Source organism: Echeneis naucrates, chromosome 2 (genome assembly GCF_900963305.1).
Source record: "Echeneis naucrates chromosome 2, fEcheNa1.1, whole genome shotgun sequence".
NCBI lineage: Eukaryota > Metazoa > Chordata > Actinopteri > Carangiformes > Echeneidae > Echeneis > Echeneis naucrates.
Genome location: NC_042512.1, coordinates 20,255,828 through 20,274,253, shown reverse-complemented (window position 1 = coordinate 20,274,253; position 18,426 = coordinate 20,255,828). Strand labels below are relative to the sequence as shown.

Here is an 18,426-nt window from a genome sequence, read left to right as displayed (position 1 = left end):
TGAACAATAACATCCTGAACTGAAATGTGAGGAAACAAGAAGAAAATCAAATAAAATGAACCATGAAGTAATCCAGAACAAAGACATGTACCTGTTAACACACTGTTTCAGCTTTATTTAAAATCATCTACGTCTACACGTGTAACAAAGAAGACTGAAGCAAAACAAAAATACACAGCAAGACATTGGCACATTTTACACCCACCTGTGTTTTTATTCATTTTATTGCATCTGTTATTTCCCTAAAGTGGAAACTAATTCTGTTGGCTAAGATGAATGTAGAAATAAAATGATTGGGCACCTTTAATTTCTCTAAAGTTCCTAATCACGTTGCTCTGTTTTTAATCACACTTTCTCGAGTCAAAGCCTTTGCTTTTATTTTGAACCCCACCTGGCGGTGTTCTGGTGCTGCTTGGCTCAGTACTGCTGACTTGATGCAGGCGCGTTGGAGAGCATTATTCTCCAAAATAAAAGAAAAGAAAAAGAGTTTATTTCTCAGCGGGCTTTTCAAAATAAAGCTGTAAAGCTGTAGGTAGCTCTGTATTTGGATTGGAAGAGGAAAAAGCAGGAAACCTATGAAAATCAGTCCGGTGTTGGTCTGTCTCAGGCCAGTGTGTCTACTGTGTGGAGGCTGGGACTCTCTGTCCGTCCAGCAGTAAATAGTGGACTATGCCGCTCTTCTTCTGGCCGCTGCTCGTGGCCTTGATGCAGCACTCATGCTCCCCCAGCATGAAGTGTGTCTCTGTCCCGTCATCCACAAACTCCCCCTGTGGACAGAAGGCCAGGGGGACAAGCTGTCAGCTTCACAGCCTCTCCAAGCCCTGACCTGTTTACTTCCTGTTTCCTGTCAGCTGATCCACTTCCTGTTGGATCAATAACATTTGCTTATGATGGACAACAAAACAAATTCAGCTTAGCTGAGTCTGATTTCCTTTTAAGGCTCAAACTCTTTTCAGATACATGACACTTCTAAAATAATGTTTGACTGAATCTGTCCCATCTCTGATGATTAATATTATTTATTCAGCTTGTGGACAAACAAAGATTTGTTTGTTCAGTAAAGTTTTTCTCACCGTCGTGTCCATTTTCTGTCCGTTGCACCAAATGTCCATGGTGTCTTTTTCTGATGAGAGAAGAGGAAAACTATTGGTTTTTGGTATTTATAAAACCTGGACTTGTGTCCTCTGTCCCTGTCTCTGAGGTTTTGTTTTGCAGATGTCTCATTGTTGTCTGTTGAGTAAGCAGGATGTTGCTGGTTGTGGTGTTTCCTAAAATACCTGCAGAGTCCTGAGCAGATTATCCCTCACCTAGATCCCCACAGGGACGGATCTGAGTCTCACCCAGGACGATCCGGTGGTCGTCTCCGTCCACCTTCAGCAGCCAGGTCTTGGTGGTCTTGGCTCTGTCGTCGATGAACCTCTGCAGGCTCTTGCCGTCCAGGTCCAGGGAGTACTCGTAGGCAAAGCCGCTGACGGCCTCGATGTTGATGGTGGCTTTAGTGTTGGCGCCGCCGACCGAGAACGTTTCCTTTCCAACCAGCTTGAACATCCAGTCTTTCCTGATGACTTCCTGTGGAGGACACAGACACACCGGCTGAGCTCTGTCACTGTTCATTATCATCACAGCAGAAATATTACAGCATTGTTCCTTTTCTAAATATGTATGCGTGTGTTTGCTTAATAGAATTGTTGTCATTTATGTCTTTGTTGGATCACACTTATTTTGTTAGCTCCTGGTTTGTTTGTTGTGTTGCTGAATTACACAGAATTCAACTGAAGTCAAAGTCCTGATGGCCATTTCTCAAATACAGCTGTTTTCTAATGACACAAACAGACACACACAGGCCCCCACCTGTCCGTTGACGGAGACGATCCGTTTCCCGGTGGTGGTGCCGTGAGAGAACTCGATCCTGTAGACTCCGTCACTCAGAGCCACCTCCCACGTGGCGACCAGATCTCCACTTAGCATCTCCAGGTGTCCTCAAGATCCGGTCTGGAAATCAGGAACCCGCCGTCATCTGGACCAGGATCTGAACAGGAGGAGCGGCGGTCCAGTCTCTCTGCTGTCAGCTCAGCAGCAGCTGAATTACTGTAAGAGGCTTAAAGACGACAACTTACACTGACGCACACAGTTAGGACAGACCTGGAGACCAGGACTGGACATGAGGTCAAAGGGCAGAGTATACTGGTCCTGAGAGAGAAGGTGATCACCTCTGATAATATGTAAAAAAAAAAAGAACCATGATGCTGTCTGTTTGATGATGTCATCGGTGATGGCCTGTGTGCATCATGTTTGTGTCACAGCTCAGTGAGTTGCACAAAGCTGTCTTTGTGTTGATGTTGTTGTTCTCAGACAGTTTGATGAGTCACTTCTTCAGAGACAGCAGCCTCCCTCTCTGTGTCAGAGGTCAGAGGTCATGTCGATTCAGACGAACTTGAATGGACTTTCAGCTGAAGGGAAGAGCAGAGGACAGTTAATAAAACAGAAGAACAACAACTTAACACAAAATAAAAAGCCTTCAATCCTTTTAAGATGAAAAGGCTTTGAAACGGGAAGTGTTGAAATGGCACATTTGATTTCAGGTATTTTAGATTTTCTGTGAAATGTTGGATCTTTGTACGTTTGTGAGGAGGAAGAGCTGCTCAGACCAGTCCTTCCTGTTTCACATTAACAGTCTGACCTGTTGATAAACCTGAGATCAGCTGATGAGAACCAGATCTGGGCTGAATTTAAAGTTATTTCTGCAGTCAAAGTAAAAACCTCTTCTTGATAGTTGAACAGCAGCCATTGACTCTAACGGATCAAATGTCAACCAGGTAAAAGTTGAGACTCCTTTAAGACGTTCAACAACAGATTTCTTATATTTTTCGGTGCCTGGAGGTTTCAGGTGAAATGAGGCTGACGGACGGCGCCATCTTGTGGCCTCTGAGCTGATCAACTCCAACATCATAAGCGTTTTGTTTCGACGTCACTTCCTTTCAATGTGATCTTTCAAATTAAGAGCAGATCATTCTGAGGAGTTATGCTTTTCATGAATTAAACGTTTTTATTTTGGGTTAGGGTTTACTACATCAGACTGTCATCTGACTGGAGCTTTTAGTTTTACAGATCTGTGTCCTGATCCTGGGATTGTGTGAATTTGATTTGTTGTTTGTGTTTATCTGAATGAGTTCAGTTTCACATTAGTTCTGCTCAGACTCAATTTGGATAAAAACAACGAAAAAAGACAAAAATGTCAGGAGGCTCGATGGGACAAAGCATCAGAGATCGATTGGTCTTTTCTTTTATTATCAAATGGATACGAGTTTGTCTGCGAGTCAACAACACAAAAACACAGCGATTTCAGCAGGAAAAGTGCAACAGAGAGACTCCCTTCGGCCCAGATGTCATAAATAAGTCGAGAAAAACGACAGCGGTGATTTCAATAGACCCCCTCCAAACGTGATAATAAATGAGAGCAGTTTGTCGGGGGGGCAGAATAAAGCTTGAACACGCAGAGTGTCAGGAATGTGAGCAAAGAAACAGCCAGTGAAAAACACACTTCATGAAGGTTTTGGCTCCTGATTGTGTCTGACAGAGTCCTGAAGGTTCAGCAGCTTCATGGAGACGACAGACAGAACAGACACCCACAGACAGTTTAAGGCACAAAATCTCACAGTGGACTTTCTGACTTTGGAGAAAATAAAAATAAAGATTGTTAAAACTTCCACAAACAAGAGACAAGTTTCCCTTTAAAGGCGAGACACTTTACATCTCTGATGAACTGCAGCCTCAGACACGAAGGGAAGACACTGACCACATGGCCATAAGTATGTGGACACGTGAGGGCTTCTGTTCTGGGGTTGGCGTTGGCGTTGAGGCCGAAGACTTCACTGACAGGAGGACCACAGATAAGCTCTTCTTCTCCGGTGGGTTCAAGGCACCAGCTGTTCATGAGCCGAATCAGGCTTCTGCGTTCTCCTGGAGATTTGGACATTCAGATCGTCTCGACTGAATTTCTACCTGGTGTGATACTGGGACTGTCACCATCCAGGTCTGTAGTGTCTAATAAAGTTTTAATCTTTTCATCTTAACATGACCTTCCACTTCACACACAGTCGGCTCTATCTAGGGTTAATGCTGAGGCGGAAGTGGACCGGTCTGAATCTGAACCCGCAGAGGTCCACCAGCTTCAGGTCAGAGCAGCACATTAATGTTCAGCTGTCACGTGTGTCCACATACTTTTGGTCACATGTGGTTGTGTACATAATGTTGTGTAGATAAAGAGGAAGCAGAGTGAGGGAAGTACCAAAGTCACCAGAGGTCTTGAACACAACATGCAGCAGTTCCTCTGCTGAAACTGGGACATGTCCACTTTTTAAAGGCGAAGTTGAGCATGTGAAGAAAAGGAAACGAGCAGGGTCGGTCAGGTGTCTGCGCCTGCTGCTGAACTGAAGGTGTGTTAAAGCAGCTCTCAGGCAGGAGAGCTTCAGTCCTTCTGCTGGGTTTTGGATTTGGCACCTCGAGGTTAAAGTATGCAGCAGCGCTTTTTCTTCTTCTTGCCGCTCGGCCCGTTTTTGTCTTTGCTCTCGGACAGTTTCTTTCGGCGAACCTCCCGCATGAGGTCGAAGAACACCTGGAGGGGGGGAGGACAGACAGACAGACAGGGGTTAACTGCTGGAGCATCAGGGGAACATGAGCTGGACCCCCCCAGGGACAAAGAGCTGAGGACATGTCCCAGCAGAGACGGCTCCTCAGGAATGTACCGGAGTCATGAAGACAAAGATCTGAGACCTCACAGGACCTGAACTCATCAACCTGACCCCGCAGAGGCCTCGCTCCATACTGAGACTCAGAACCATCACACACATGACATCTGTCCTCTACCCGTCTCCGTACCTTGTCCACGTTGGCTCTCGTCTTCGCCGAGGTCTCCACATACTGGACGCCCCACTCTCCCGCCTTTGCCGTGGCCTCTTCAGCTGAAACCTGGCGCCGATCTTCCAGATCCGACTTGTTCCCCACCAGGAGCAGAGGAATCACTTCTTCCTCCTTCACCCGCAGGATCTGCTCCCTGAGACACACAGACACACAGAGAGACACAGGATAAAGGGCGAAGCAGAGGAGGCGGCTCCAGACCTAGGACTGACTGAACTAGGACCACACCTGAACTCAGAAGTGGCCGTGAAGGATTCGTGCTCTGTGATGGAGAAGACCAACAGGAATCCTTCACCGCTGCGGAAGTAGTTGTCCCTGATGGCGGCGTAGTCCTCCTGACCCGCCGTGTCCAGAATGTCAATCTGGACGTCCTCGCCGTCCAGGACCACCTTCTTCCTGTAGCTGTCAGCCTTGGTCGGCTCGTAATCCTCCACAAACTGGAAGCAGAAATACAATCATGTGGCTGGAAGCAGAGAGCGAGGGATCGTGGGAAATGCGGGCTTGACAGCCTCACCTCGTCGTACATGAACTGGAGGGTGAGGGCCGATTTCCCCACTCCGCCACTGCCCACCATGATCACCTTGTGGAGGACCAGAGAGGTCTGGTTCTTGTTCTTGCCTGAGGCCATGACTCTAGTCTGCGTCAGTCCGGCAGAGATAAATGCTGGCTTACAATATCTGAAGAAGTGAATGGAAACAGGAGTCAGAGATGAAAGGTGTCGTACTTATCGGACTCCTCGTCCGGGACGCCAACCTGCAACAAGAAGGAATCATTGAATCAGAGAATCAGATGTACAACAGGAACGTTTGAGGCCCGGCCCGGCATCAGTCAGGGTTCTGATTCAGGATATCAAAGCTGGAGCTCATAAAGGTATAAAACAGGTCAGGTCCTTTCCGCCAACATGGACTCAGTCCAGGAGTCTGATCCGGGTCCACGATGCTCCATGATGCGGGCCCCTGAGATAAAGGGCCACAGTAAACAGAGCCTGGGGGGGCTGTGACCTTTCAGCCTGTCCGCGGAAGGACACCGGGCAGCCCCAGGACCGGAGGACGGAGGGACCGGAAGGACCGGAGGACCGGAGGACGAAGGGACCGGAAGGACCGGAGGACCGGAGGACGGAGGGACCGGAAGGACCGGAGGACGAAGGGACCGGAAGGACCGGAGGACCGGAGGACGGAGGGACCGGAAGGACCGGAGGACGGAGAGGACGGAGGGACCGGAAGGACCGGAGGACCGGAGGACGGAGGGACCGGAAGGACCGGAGGACCGGAGGACGGAGGGACCGGAAGGACCGGAGGACCGGAGGACGAAGGGACCGGAAGGACCGGAGGACGAAGGGACCAGAGGACCGGAGGACGGAGGGACCGGAAGGACCGGAGGACGGAGGGACCGGAAGGACCGGAGGACCAGAGGACGAAGGGATCGGAAGACCGGAAGAACCGGAGGACGGAGGGACCGTAGGACGAAGGGACCGGAAGGACCGGACAGCTCGTTGGACTATCTCTGACAGGAACTATCACATCGGCTCCCAGAACCCGCCCCCAGCCCAAACTAAGCCTCTGATTGGAAGGTCCCTGGCCCGGCCGCTGGCTATTGGCTGCGGCGGCTGTCAATCAGCGGCCGCTGCTCTCGCCGACTTTCTCCGGTTCGGCCGTTAAGCCGTTTCCCGCCGCTCCGGACCGGCTCGCGGCGGCTCCTCGGCCGGCGGGAAAGCCTTCCACTCACCTGGTGACGTGTTCTCCTGTCGCCCGCCGGTAAATCCGCCATAAAGCGCCGCAGTCGGAGGTGGAGGAGTCCGTCCGGAGCGGCCGCACCTTGATCCGGCCTCTCTGAAGATCGTGAGAATCCGTCGGGAGGACCCACTCCGTCACCGAGCCACCTGCCGCGGTGCCTGACGGGAAATAACTTCCCGACAGGCCGGACAGCAGTCACGTGATCTGATTCGATGCCAATGTCTCGTGCTTTGACACCAGGCTCGTGCTCGTTAAACCGGACTGACGGGCACGAGGACAGCGCGGAGTGACACCTCTTTCCGCTACGTCCTCTCAGCGCGAGGCAGATAACGCCGACCGGATGTAACGTCACGAAACTCCTCACGTTTACATTGGAATTTTTATGAACTCCATATATGTAATATAAACACTGTTCTGAGAAATTCGTGTATTTATTGACGATATAAAAATAATCCGATTTATTTAGTTTTACATTTTTGGAAAAATCCACAACTAGGAATGTTAATGATAATCTTGTGAATATTCAGTCTCTCTCTCTCTCTCCCCCTCTTGTCGTGGTTTTTTCTAGCAGACCCTGATCCGGATCAGAACCACGAACTGGACATTACAGTTCAGATAAAACAGTTCTGAACAGATCCTCAGGAGACGGCCTCGGGTGTGACGTCACAGTGACAGGCATGTAATTCACCTGTCGGGAACCAAGATGGCGCCGTTTCCTCACTGATCCGTCTGGACTGCCCTCAGCTCGCTCTTGAAAGGCCTGAGGAGGCTCACTGTGAGGTCTGCTCGAAGTGAAGTCTGAAGTATTCAGATTCAGTGGATTTGCCTGAAAACAACATGTGTTATTAATCCGCAGCGTCAGAATCACCCAAAATCAAACTCATGTGATTTCTGTTCGAATAACTGATAAAGTGGGTCACTTGAGGGAAAAACAGACCTGACCTGTTTCTTACACCTCATGTTGTTTTTGCCTCATGATAATCACCAGCTGAGAGGTCAGAGGTCACCTCGGCTGCTGCAGGAGCTGATTTGGTTTGTGAGTTCTCACTAACAACTGCAGCAGACACACATCAGTCCAAACACAGACTGTGTTGGACTTCAGATTTGTGTTCATTTGTACAAGAACACATCAAACACATTAAAGCGATCATCATGATGACTTGATGTTTTTCCCATCATGCACCAGCTGCACTGCAGAAACAGTCCAGTTACCTTATTTCTCTGCCACAGCTGAACATAATGTTCTCATGATGTGTTTCATGTGTATTGGCTTGTTTGTTGTACACAGGTGTAAATAAAGGATTTAATAACTATCCCAATTTTAGGAATAACATCCACTTGCACTATGTTGATGAAGTGTTTTGTGTTAGTTTTGTTGTGTGTCCTGCAGATAAATGAATCAAGCAGAGTTTCAGCAGAGTTCAGCCTGTGAAACATGAATATGGTTGTTTCTTCTGTAAAAGTCCCCACATGAATATTATCTGGGATTAAAATCCCTTCAGGAACAATTCTCTGACGTGTCCTCAGGGACGATCGCTAACCCCGCCCCCTACCCTCTCTGGCCCCGCCCCCGGACCCCCCCTGGATATAAAAACTTTTGGTCGTGGCGGCTGCTGAGTCTCAGACGCCAGAATGGAAACGCTGCTCGGTGCGCTCACCGGCACACCTCCCGCTCCTCCTCCTCCTCCTCGTCTTCTTCCTCTGCTTAATTGCGCATCGGCACTCCGGCAGCAGCACAGCGGGACTCCCAGCAGCGGCCAGCAGCGTCCGGACTGTGTGTAGAGACCAGAGCGGACTGATGAACAGTGATGGATGCGGTCTGGACATGTTGATGAAGGACCTGAATGTGGACTCAGTTACCTGGAGATCTGAGCTGAGGCGGACCATCAGACCCACCGGAGACCTCCGCAGGACGATGTAACGCACTGGTTCCCGCACACACACGCACAGCTGAATGGGAATAAACTGCACCGACCGGATCCAAGTGCGTCAGACCTGAGCGGAGCGCCGTTACGCATGGAGGCAGCTCGGGGCTGAGCGGATCTTCTACCTGCCCGCTTCTCATTTGATGATCTTAAACTCGGACAAAAGAGGGAAAAAGTTATTCCGCTCCTCCTCACAGAAAATGAGTATCTGTCTTTTCCGGCTGGCACTCCTCCTGGCTTGCGTCCTCTCCATCCGCTGCTCCGCTGCGTCCGGGACCGAGGCGGAGGCGCACACGGCGTCCCGGGATACCTGCGCGTCCTGCGGCATCGCTCAGCCGGAGGACGCCGAGTCGGGCCGGCTGAACGTGGAATTCCTGGAGGCGGTGAAGAGGCACATTCTGAGCCGGCTGCAGATGCGGGAGAGGCCCAACATCACGCACCCGGTCCCGAAGGCGGCCATGGTGACGGCGCTGCGGAAGCTCCACGCCGGGAAGCTGCGGGAGGACGGGAGGGTGGAGATCCCCAACCTGGACGGACACCCGATGAGCAACGAGGTCCTGGAGGAGAGCTCCGAGATCATCAGCTTCGCGGAGAAAGGTGAGACAGAACCCGGACTCCTGTCTGCCACATTTCACTGTTCCAACACAAAGCTCAGCCAGGAAACCATCCTCTGCTCAACAACACAACACACGTTTGGTTTGTGTGAGTCTGTTTCAGTGTGATGTGCATCTGTCAAAGGTCTGATGCTGGTGAATCAAGGTCGTGTGTGTGTGTGTGTCCATACATACTGGCTGAATGAGAAACAGAGAACATGCTGATGTTGAACAGATGTTGATGCAGGGACTGAAAAACCCGCCAAAATAAAAGCTCGGACCATCTGCAGCAGCTACCTGCCTCCACCATGACAGGAAGTTTTTGTCCACTTTTCTTCTGGACGTTGTGTTGTGTGCGTTGGAGTTGTCAGACAGTTAGTGTAAGGTTTGCTGGCTTGAGGTTGTGTTGGTGAGTTTGGGGGTCCCCTCTGGTGCGTTCAGGCGCTGCAGAGAAATTGGACATGTGGGAGTTTGGCTCGGTCCCCGGGGTTGTGTTCACTTTCCTAGAAAACCCAGCGTCACACAAACATACACCCTGCTGAGAGCCTTTTAGTTTCAGATGTTTCTCTCTGTGGCTGCTGTGTTGTGGACCTTCCACCTCGGCGCCGTCCCGTTTGCCAGTTGGCTGCGTTACCGGCGCTGAGCGGCTGCCAGCGGGGACATGGCGCGGCGTCAAGGCCCAGAGGAACAATTTACTCCGGGGCGGCTGAAAATGATCAACGACGCCACCTGCTTCGCCCACGTGTGTCCGTCCGTCCCTCTGAAAGCGGCGGCGCTCTACGGAAACATCTGCTTTCCACATCAGCTGCGTGCGTTCAGTCAGTCATTTATCCCCGTTTGTGTTGTAGTAGTTGAGCTTTTGTGTGTCTGGCTGTCCTGTCTTTGTGTGTGTCATTGATGCTTTCTCAGCTGTGTGTGTGTGCCGCCGTATACATGTGTCTATATCCAGGGGTGTGTGTGTTTCCGTGTGTGTGACATGACGGGTTGTGTTGAATCAGTCCCCTCAGTATAAGGTCAGAGCTTTTGTGTCGGCCGTCGTGCAGCCTGAATGCAGATTGACGGGCTGAACCCTGCAGCCTGGCAGCCCTTTACAATTGTGTGTGTGTGTGTGTGTGTGCCATGTGAAAAAACACTGGTTCTGGTGTGCACGGTGCTGCCAACAACAGTTCATGTGGCACAATTTGGATTGAAAAAGCTGATTTTTCTGAACACAACATTTGGGAATGTCAGTGAAAGTCCAGAGTTCTGGCACTGACAGGTAACATCAGAGCTTTTGACCACATCACATTGTCTTCTTCAGTAGATCTCTGTCTCAGGCCTTTGGTCCAGAGTTGAGGATCAACTGCAGTTTATCAGCTGATTGAGCATAAAAATGTTGAAATGAAATTTTGATGAGGATTTAAAGTCAAGTGAAGTTTTCCTGCGACCACAATCCCTTCAGAAACACTGAGTGGGAAAAAGGAAACGCACGACCTGGACGTCCTGGTTGTGACGGAGCTGAGTCATCCTGGTTTGTTGGTGAAGAAACATAGAAAAGCAGAACTGTGATGTCACTGAACTGAGACAGGAAGCGCCTTGTGTTGTGGACTTCTGGTAGTGTCGGACGGTCACATGGTGGCTGCAGCACCGAGGTTTATTTATCTGACTGCACATGTGTGACCTTCAGGGACGTGTGGGCTGGCAGAAAGACCTTTGGTTGAGCCGGAGGATGTTTGGACAGCGCTGCTCCGGCTCCTGAGTTTATCTTGTGGTGGAGTTCATGTGAGGAATCCTCCTCATTACCATCTCAGACAATGCAGCTGGTCGTCTGTGACAAATGAATTCCCTCTCAAACCGTCACTTAACTATCCTCCTGGATCTCTTTGTGAGGCTGCCACTCCCCAACAGCCGCCGATGCATTCAAGGGCCTGAACACACTGTCGTGCAGCGGAGCGTTTGTTTATGTCTATATTTCTGCTGAGGCTTTGATCGTCGGTTCAGAGTGAGCGAGCACGTGGAGGTCTCGGCGTTTTGATGAACCAGGTGATGATCAATGTAGACCGCCTGTGAAATCTGCACCTGCAGCTCCACCTCTGCTGCGTCGGCCTGGGAGGCAGCGGCGTGATCAACACGCTGCTGAGTAATGAGTCCAGATGAGGTGATGCATGTGGACGCCCACTGAGACAGTCTTTGAGGTCCGCAGTCCGGAGCGCCGTCTGTTCTGCAACTGCTCAGCCATGAAATCTGAAGTCCATCATTCATTCATCATTTCCTCCGTTCCTCTGATTCCCACACAGTGTGTGTCTTTCATTCTGCAGCACGGGGACAACGCTCACAGGTATTTGGGGAAGTTCTGTCAGTACAAACGTCCAGAAAGATTCATGTCTCATGCAGGGACAGCAGACGACAAACAGTAGACAGACAGCAGAGGGACAGACAGCAGGCAGACAGGAGACAGACAGTAGAGGGACAGCAGACGGACAGCAGAGGGACAGGAGACAGACAGTAGAGGGACAGAAGGAAGACAGGAGACAAGACAGCAGAGGGACAGCAGATGGACAGCAGACAGACAGCAGAGGGACAGCAGACAGACAGACAGTAGACAGACAGCAGAGGGACAGACAGCAGGCAGACAGGAGACAGACAGTAGAGGGACAGCAGACGGACAGCAGAGGGACAGGAGACAGACAGTAGAGGGACAGCAGATGGACAGCAGACAGACAGCAGAGGGACAGCAGACAGACAGACAGTAGACAGAGAGCAGAGGGACAGACAGCAGACAGACAGTAAAGGGACAGCAGGCAGACAGGAGACAGTAGAGGGACAGAAGGAAGACAGGAGACAGACAGAAGAGGGACAGCAGACGACAAACAGTAGACAGACAGCAGAGGGACAGAAAGCAGGCAGACAGGAGACAGACAGTAGAGGGACAGCAGAGGGACAGCAGAGGGACAGGAGACAGACAGACAGTAGACAGACAGCAGAGGGACAGCAGAAAGACAGTAAAGGGACAGCAGAGGGACAGTAGACAGACAGCAGACGGACAGTAGAGGGACAGTAGAGGGACAGTAGACAGCAGACAGACAGAGAGCAGAGGCCCAGACAGCAGATGGCCTGTTCCTGGTTTACATGGTTTTCCTGGTTTTTCCTGGTTTACCTGTTTTCCTGGTTTACCTGGTTTTCCTGGTTTACCTGGTTTTTGTAGGTTTACCTGTTTTCCTGGTTTACCTGTTTTCCTGGTTTACCTGGTTTTCCTGGTTTACCTGGTTTTCCTGGTTTTCCTGGTTTACCTGGTTTTCCTGGTTTACCTGTTTTTCCCTGGTTTACCTGGTTTTCCTGGTTTTCCCTGGTTTTCCTGGTTTACCTGGTTTTCCTGGTTTTCCCTGGTTTACCTGGTTTTCCCTGGTTTACCTGGTTTACCTGGTTTTCCTGGTTTACCTGGTTTTCCCTGGTTTTCCTGGTTTACCTGGTTTTCCTGGTTTACCTGGTTTACCTGTTTTTCCTGGTTTTCCCTGGTTTTTCCTGGTTTACCTGGTTTTCCCTGGTTTACCTGGTTTACCTGGTTTTCCCTGGTTTACCTGGTTTTCCCTGGTTTACCTGGTTTTCCTGGTCCTCTGGTGGCTGCTCTCAGGCGTCAGGTGTGTGATGACAGTTAGACTCCATGAGATCTTTTTTTCAGGCAGCATTCAGCTCCGAGCCTTTGAACCTTTGTGGGGCTTTCTTAAACCCCCCCTCTCATATCTGGGCCGACTCGGAGGCCAAGTGGCACGGCGCCCAACACTTTCCTGTCACAGTCCTCGGGATCTGTGCCACCCCGAGCTGATGGGAGGAAGGGGGCTGTTCCCAGAGTGCCCCCTCCTCCTGGAGCTGTTACTTGTTGTGTGACTTGTGTTGTTTTGCTGTTAACGGATTTCTGTGATGTTCTCTGTTCCTCAGATGATCTGGTCACATCCAAGTCCAGCCTGTTCTTCCTGATCTCCAGTGAGGGGAACCAGAACCTGTACGCCACACAGGCCACCCTCTGGCTCTACTTCAAGCTGCTGCCGGCCCCTGGGGAGGTGCGCCCGCGGCGGAAGGTGACAGTGAAGGTGTATTACCAGGAGCCGGGGCTCGGCAGCAAGTGGAACCTGGTGGAGAAGCGAGTGGAGCTGAAGCGCAGCGGCTGGCACACCTTCACACTGACTGAGGCCGTCCGGTTGGTGTTCGAGAAGGGCGACCGGCGACAGAACCTGGACGTGCGCTGCGAAGGCTGCGAGGCGGACGGCGTCGTGCCCGTCCTGCTCAACCACAATGACGAGTCCCACCGTCCCTTCCTGGTGGTTCAGGCGCGACAGGCTGACAACAAACACCGGATCAGGAAAAGGGGGCTGGAGTGCGACGGCAGCAGCAACCTTTGCTGCCGCCAGCAGTTCTACATTGACTTTCGGCTCATTGGCTGGAACGACTGGATCATTGCCCCGTCAGGCTACTTTGGGAACTACTGCGAGGGGAACTGTCCGGCCTACATGGCGGGCGTCCCTGGCTCGGCCTCGTCCTTCCACACGGCCGTGGTGAACCAGTACCGCATGCGGGGGATGAGTCCAGGCTCCATGAACTCCTGCTGTATTCCCACCAAGCTCAGCACCATGTCCATGCTCTACTTCGACGATGAGTACAACATCGTGAAGCGGGACGTTCCCAACATGATCGTGGAGGAGTGCGGCTGCGCTTGAGTGTCTTTACTTCTGTTTATTTAAGGTGGAACTGAAGAACCGAACTGTAAACTGATTCACAATATTAAAACAACAACAAAAAAAGAATATAAAAACAGAATATTTATGGACGAAAAAACTTGAGCGCACACAACCTCATCCACACATATCTACACACCCTCATGTATGCCTGCACAAAAACCTGTATATATATTTATGTTTGTTGATATATTTTGTTACATTCTCTGGTGGAAGACTGTTTCTGTGTAGAAACAATTTGGTTTCCTTCAAAGGGAAGAGAAGAGTCACTTCCAAATCTTTAAATCTCCCCTTTGGAAAACAATCAGTATCTGAAGTTTGTCATTAAATGTCTAAGTTAGTCAGGATCTGGTTTGATAAAGTGTTCCAGACTTACATTACGTTGTAGCTTTGCTGAAGCAGCATCACTTGATGTAACTTCCTGTTGAGTCACGTTGTTAGAGTAGGTGCTACTTGTTTTCGAATGAAGCTCTTCATGTGTAGAAAATAAAGTCTCCGGAGGAGGTGAAGGGAACCTTACAGGAGTCAGCTACATCTTCACCAACGTCAGCACTTCTGGACACACTGACACTGTCTGAGACAAACCTTCCTCTGGCTCCGAGCAGACATATCACGGACATGAATTCAGTCAAACTGAATCCTCGAATCTGACAACTACAGCAGAGTCGGCCCAAAAACTGTCACTCTCATCTTTCTTCTCTTTCCATCGTCGTCTTTGTTGAGGGAACTTTCACTGGAGTCATCTTCATCCTCATTCTGACAAAGAGCTTGATACGGTTGTGGGGAGGAATGGAAATTTCTCTCAACTTGGCTTCATAAATTCCTAATTTTTTATTTCTCTTCTAAATTTAGAAACTTTCGGCCTGGAAAGAATTGGTTCTTCCCCTGAAACCAGGCCGCCCCTTCAAATCCAATAAACTAGCTATGAAGCTATTTGAGTCAATCAGCCAACAACACAAACTGTGTCCAGGTCTGTCCAGGTCTGTCCAGGTCAGTTCAGGTCTGTCCGGCCTGTCCGATCTGTCCGGTCCGTCCAGGTCTGTCCAGTCTGGACTGGTCTGTCCGGCCTGTCCGATCTGTCCGGTCCGTCCAGGTCTGTCCAGTCTGGACTGGTCTGTCCGGCCTGTCCGATCTGTCCGGTCCGTCCAGGTCTGTCCAGTCTGGACTGGTCTGTCCGGCCTGTCCGATCTGTCCAGGTCTGTCCAGGTCAGTTCAGGTCTGTCCGGCCTGTCCGATCTGTCCGGTCCGTCCAGGTCTGTCCAGTCTGGACTGGTCTGTCCGGCCTGTCCGATCTGTCCGGTCCGTCCAGGTCTGTCCAGTCTGGACTGGTCTGTCCGGCCTGTCCGATCTGTCCAGGTCTGTCCAGGTCAGTTCAGGTCTGTCCGGCCTGTCCGATCCGTCCGGTCCGTCCAGGTCTGTCCGGCCTGGACTGGTCCAAGTTGTGACGGACCACAGTTTGTTCATCCTGCTCTGGCCTGGTGGACAGACTGAGTCTTCCTCTCTGGTCTTGGCATCGTGTTGTTCTCCATCTTCTGCTGCTGTTTGGGTTGGTGCAGGTGAAGATGGTGGAAGGACAGCGAGGAATGACCATCTGGACAGAAAAGCTTCCTTCAGCTTCTCCCAGAAGACGAAGGTTCGATTCCTTCCATTCGCTCAAACTGATTTGATATTTCATGTTTCCGTCGGCGGACATGATGAGTTGCCACATGGCTCAGTTTGGTGATGGAGCAGCTTCCCGCTCCCCGACATGCTTTGATAGCACTTGCAGATTGAAATGCCTTTAATGAGTCCTTTGTGGCTCCGCCCACAGCCCTTCAAAAAGAAATAAGTGCCGTATGAGCTATGCAATGTATAGTTTTACCCATTTCCCTGTCTAGTGACAAACTATAACCAATACTTGAAATGTAAACATGGCTAACAGGGGCAGGTGGGGCTCAGCTGGGAGGGGGAGGAGCTGATGGGATGGTGAACTCTGGCGTGGTTGTGATGTCTCGGTGACACGGCGGGACGTGTCGTAGGGGAAAACTGATTTTGATCTCAAGGTCCTTATTTTACATCAAAGGTCCACATCTGAATCAGACGACCTGACTCATAATTAAAGACCACGTGACCGTCTGGAAACGGAGCTCGACTCCAGATTACGAAGACAGCTGGACTGTGGAGGGTTTCGACTTCATCCTCGGAGCCGACGCTTCGTTAAGTGAAAGGTCTGAAATATAAAAAGAGGCTAACTGGGGCTAAGTTTGACCCAAATGTGATGCATGAATAGTGATTTTGGAGTCTAAATGAAAGTGTCCCAGTTGGGTTCCCATCATGGCCTGTTTGGCACCATAACACACTTTGAGACACAGTTTCAGGCCTCAGTCACTTTGACATCACTTTCAGATTTTCAGGTTAAGCGTTTCATCTTATTTCTCTTCTCCTGCTCACCAGCTCCACACGTCAGAGCCACCTGCTCATCCTCTCACCTTTTCCCATCTCTGGGCTGACCTTTGGCCTCCACCTTGCTTGCCACTGTAATCTTTCGCTTATTCTTCGAAGCGAATGGTTGATCGAGTATTTGCACTGAGGACTTGTGCGACGAGTAATAAGAAAATGGAATAAATAGAAACTGCCACTGAATAAAAAAGTTATTTTTATAGAAGCAAAATTGAGCTCTGTTCAAATGTATTATACCTAAACATGGAACCAAAGAGGCCAAGAGGTTAGCTATCGACAGACTTTGTGACAGTCAAGAGGCCTAAACACTGTATCAGGGTATAATATCAGTCCGTAATCAGCTTAATCTCTTTTCTATTTTGTACCTAGACACGGAATATTTCATATTTTTTCATCAAATTACTTTAATATTCTTAGTTTTCTCTCTTCCTTCTTTTTGTTAGCTTGTTCCAGAGTCATTTAGAGTAAAGCACATGCCATCTGATCCCTGTACAGTCGATGTAACATATGAATATGCTTTTGAAATATTTTGTTCTTTATTATTGTTGAAAAATAAATTTCTTATTACCAAATGGATGGACGTGTTGTTGTCTCTGGCAGCAGCAGAAGAGGAATGTTGTTGCTCAAACAAAGTGAAGGTGCCATCATGTGAGGCAGCTGCTGTTGTTCAGCATATTTAACATTCACTGGAAATGATATCTGCAGCCACAAAGCCACAAGGAGCAATTACCCCGAGTGTCTGACACCGGTGGTTCCTCCGACAGGTTCACCCACCCGTGTTGACACATTTCTACATTTCATCAGACCTGGAGAAAAATTCCCTTCTGGTGATAATCGGCAGAGAGGCCGATGCTGGAGGGGCTTTCCCAGCTTATTGCTGATGGGCTCGCGTCATATTTGATATAGTATCAGTGTTGGCTGCAGCTTTTTTGGGCTGAAACGTTTGCTTTGAGGTTTCTTCTTACTTCAGCCAGAACTCAAATGTGGAACTAAGATACAGTTTTTGGCTGCGACTTCAAACTGAATGACACAATCAACAGCGAAGAGCTTAAAAAATAATCAGAGAGTAGAAGTGAATGATCCATTTCTGATCAATGAGACACTGTCACTGCATTAATGCAAAACCGAGACCTGCTTTATAATCAACGCCACATGGAGGTCTACCTTTAACGCCATATTTGGATGGACGCTCAACAAGAAAAAGTTAATGACTCAGGAAGAAGCCTGAGAATCAAACTGTAACTCTGAGGCGGTTTCCTCGGGGCTGGGAGGGAGAACAGACCTGTCGAGCTCTACATGTGCCCACTCAGACATACAAAAGCCCCAAACAGGCCTAATTATGCCCCAGCAGACCTCAGCAGGGCTTCAGGGGTCAAGTGTTTGACCTCGGGGGTCACAGCCGCCATGATTGGGAGGACAGACCCGATCTGGGCCAGTGTGTGTTCTGTGTTCACTTTGTGTTGACCACGGCATGCAGGACGGCTGACAGGAAGGTAACTGCAGTGAGAAAACTGTGACAGATGATGAACGGATGAGTCTGCTGCTGCTCAGGAATGAACAGAGAAGACGCGATGGAGACAAAAACCAGGAGGAGAGAAGGAGGAACAGATGAGGACTTCTCATCTGATTGGCTGACCCTGAGAGAGGAGAATCTGATGGATCTGTTGGTCTGCAGTCAGACAGCAGGTGCTTTCACCCTGTTATTTATGGTGTTGGAGCTAATATTAGCAGTTAGCATCGGACTCAGCTCAGATATTGGGCGCTGACAGGGCTCTCCTCGTTGGTCGTCGGCTCAACAGGACTGTAGGACAGTTCTTCGAGGGCAGCAGAGACTCCTGCTCGGGTTTTCAGCTTCACAGTGCAGGGTTTGTGGGGGAATTAAGTTGAGATCCGTGGCGACGTCAGCTGACAGAGCTGTTTCATCATGTTGCTGGAAATCAGCAGTCCACCAAACACAGGAATGTTAATGAACGCAGCCTCGGGCCGAGCTGAACGACACACTCAGCTGAACACGCCGACCTGATGTTTGGCTGCTTCGAGCGGCTTGGTGTTTTGACAGCGGGGGGGTCTGACTGAAACACAACTGGGACTGAATGTGCTTTCTCTGCTG

The 18,426-nt window shown here is 50.0% G+C and overlaps 3 protein-coding genes across 4 annotated transcripts; 1 reads left to right on the top strand and 2 right to left on the bottom strand.

The window, feature by feature from the left end:
* Positions 1 to 124: 124 nt before the first annotated feature.
* On the bottom strand, positions 125 to 2,272 carry LOC115055236 (fas apoptotic inhibitory molecule 1-like). The gene is made up of 4 exons (XM_029520892.1): positions 1,852 to 2,272; positions 1,341 to 1,569; positions 1,074 to 1,123; positions 125 to 767 (listed from the first exon to the last, which is right to left on the bottom strand). The coding sequence occupies exons 1-4, from the start codon at positions 1,966 to 1,968 to the stop codon at positions 618 to 620; spliced, it is 546 nt and encodes a 181-aa protein (XP_029376752.1). The 5' UTR covers positions 1,969 to 2,272; the 3' UTR covers positions 125 to 617.
* A 995-nt stretch (positions 2,273 to 3,267) lies between these two features.
* On the bottom strand, positions 3,268 to 6,938 carry LOC115051008 (ras-related protein ralB-A-like). Its single transcript, XM_029514240.1, has 5 exons — positions 6,643 to 6,938; positions 5,432 to 5,594; positions 5,146 to 5,354; positions 4,879 to 5,053; positions 3,268 to 4,615 (listed from the first exon to the last, which is right to left on the bottom strand). Exons 2-5 carry the CDS (start codon positions 5,543 to 5,545, stop codon positions 4,508 to 4,510), a joined length of 606 nt encoding a protein of 201 aa, XP_029370100.1. The 5' UTR covers positions 5,546 to 5,594; positions 6,643 to 6,938; the 3' UTR covers positions 3,268 to 4,507.
* A 1,350-nt stretch (positions 6,939 to 8,288) lies between these two features.
* On the top strand, positions 8,289 to 16,881 carry LOC115050998 (inhibin beta B chain). 2 transcript variants are annotated; one of them, XR_003841251.1, is made up of 3 exons: positions 8,289 to 9,172; positions 13,084 to 14,857; positions 15,074 to 16,881. XR_003841251.1 is itself a non-coding variant. In XM_029514223.1 (2 exons), exons 1-2 carry the CDS (start codon positions 8,719 to 8,721, stop codon positions 13,857 to 13,859), a joined length of 1,230 nt encoding a protein of 409 aa, XP_029370083.1. In that variant the 5' UTR covers positions 8,289 to 8,718; the 3' UTR covers positions 13,860 to 16,881. The 2 variants fall into 2 exon arrangements, 1 of the variants encoding a protein (XP_029370083.1); XM_029514223.1 differs by having other exon boundaries at positions 13,084 to 16,881.
* The last annotated feature ends 1,545 nt before the right edge of the window (positions 16,882 to 18,426 follow it).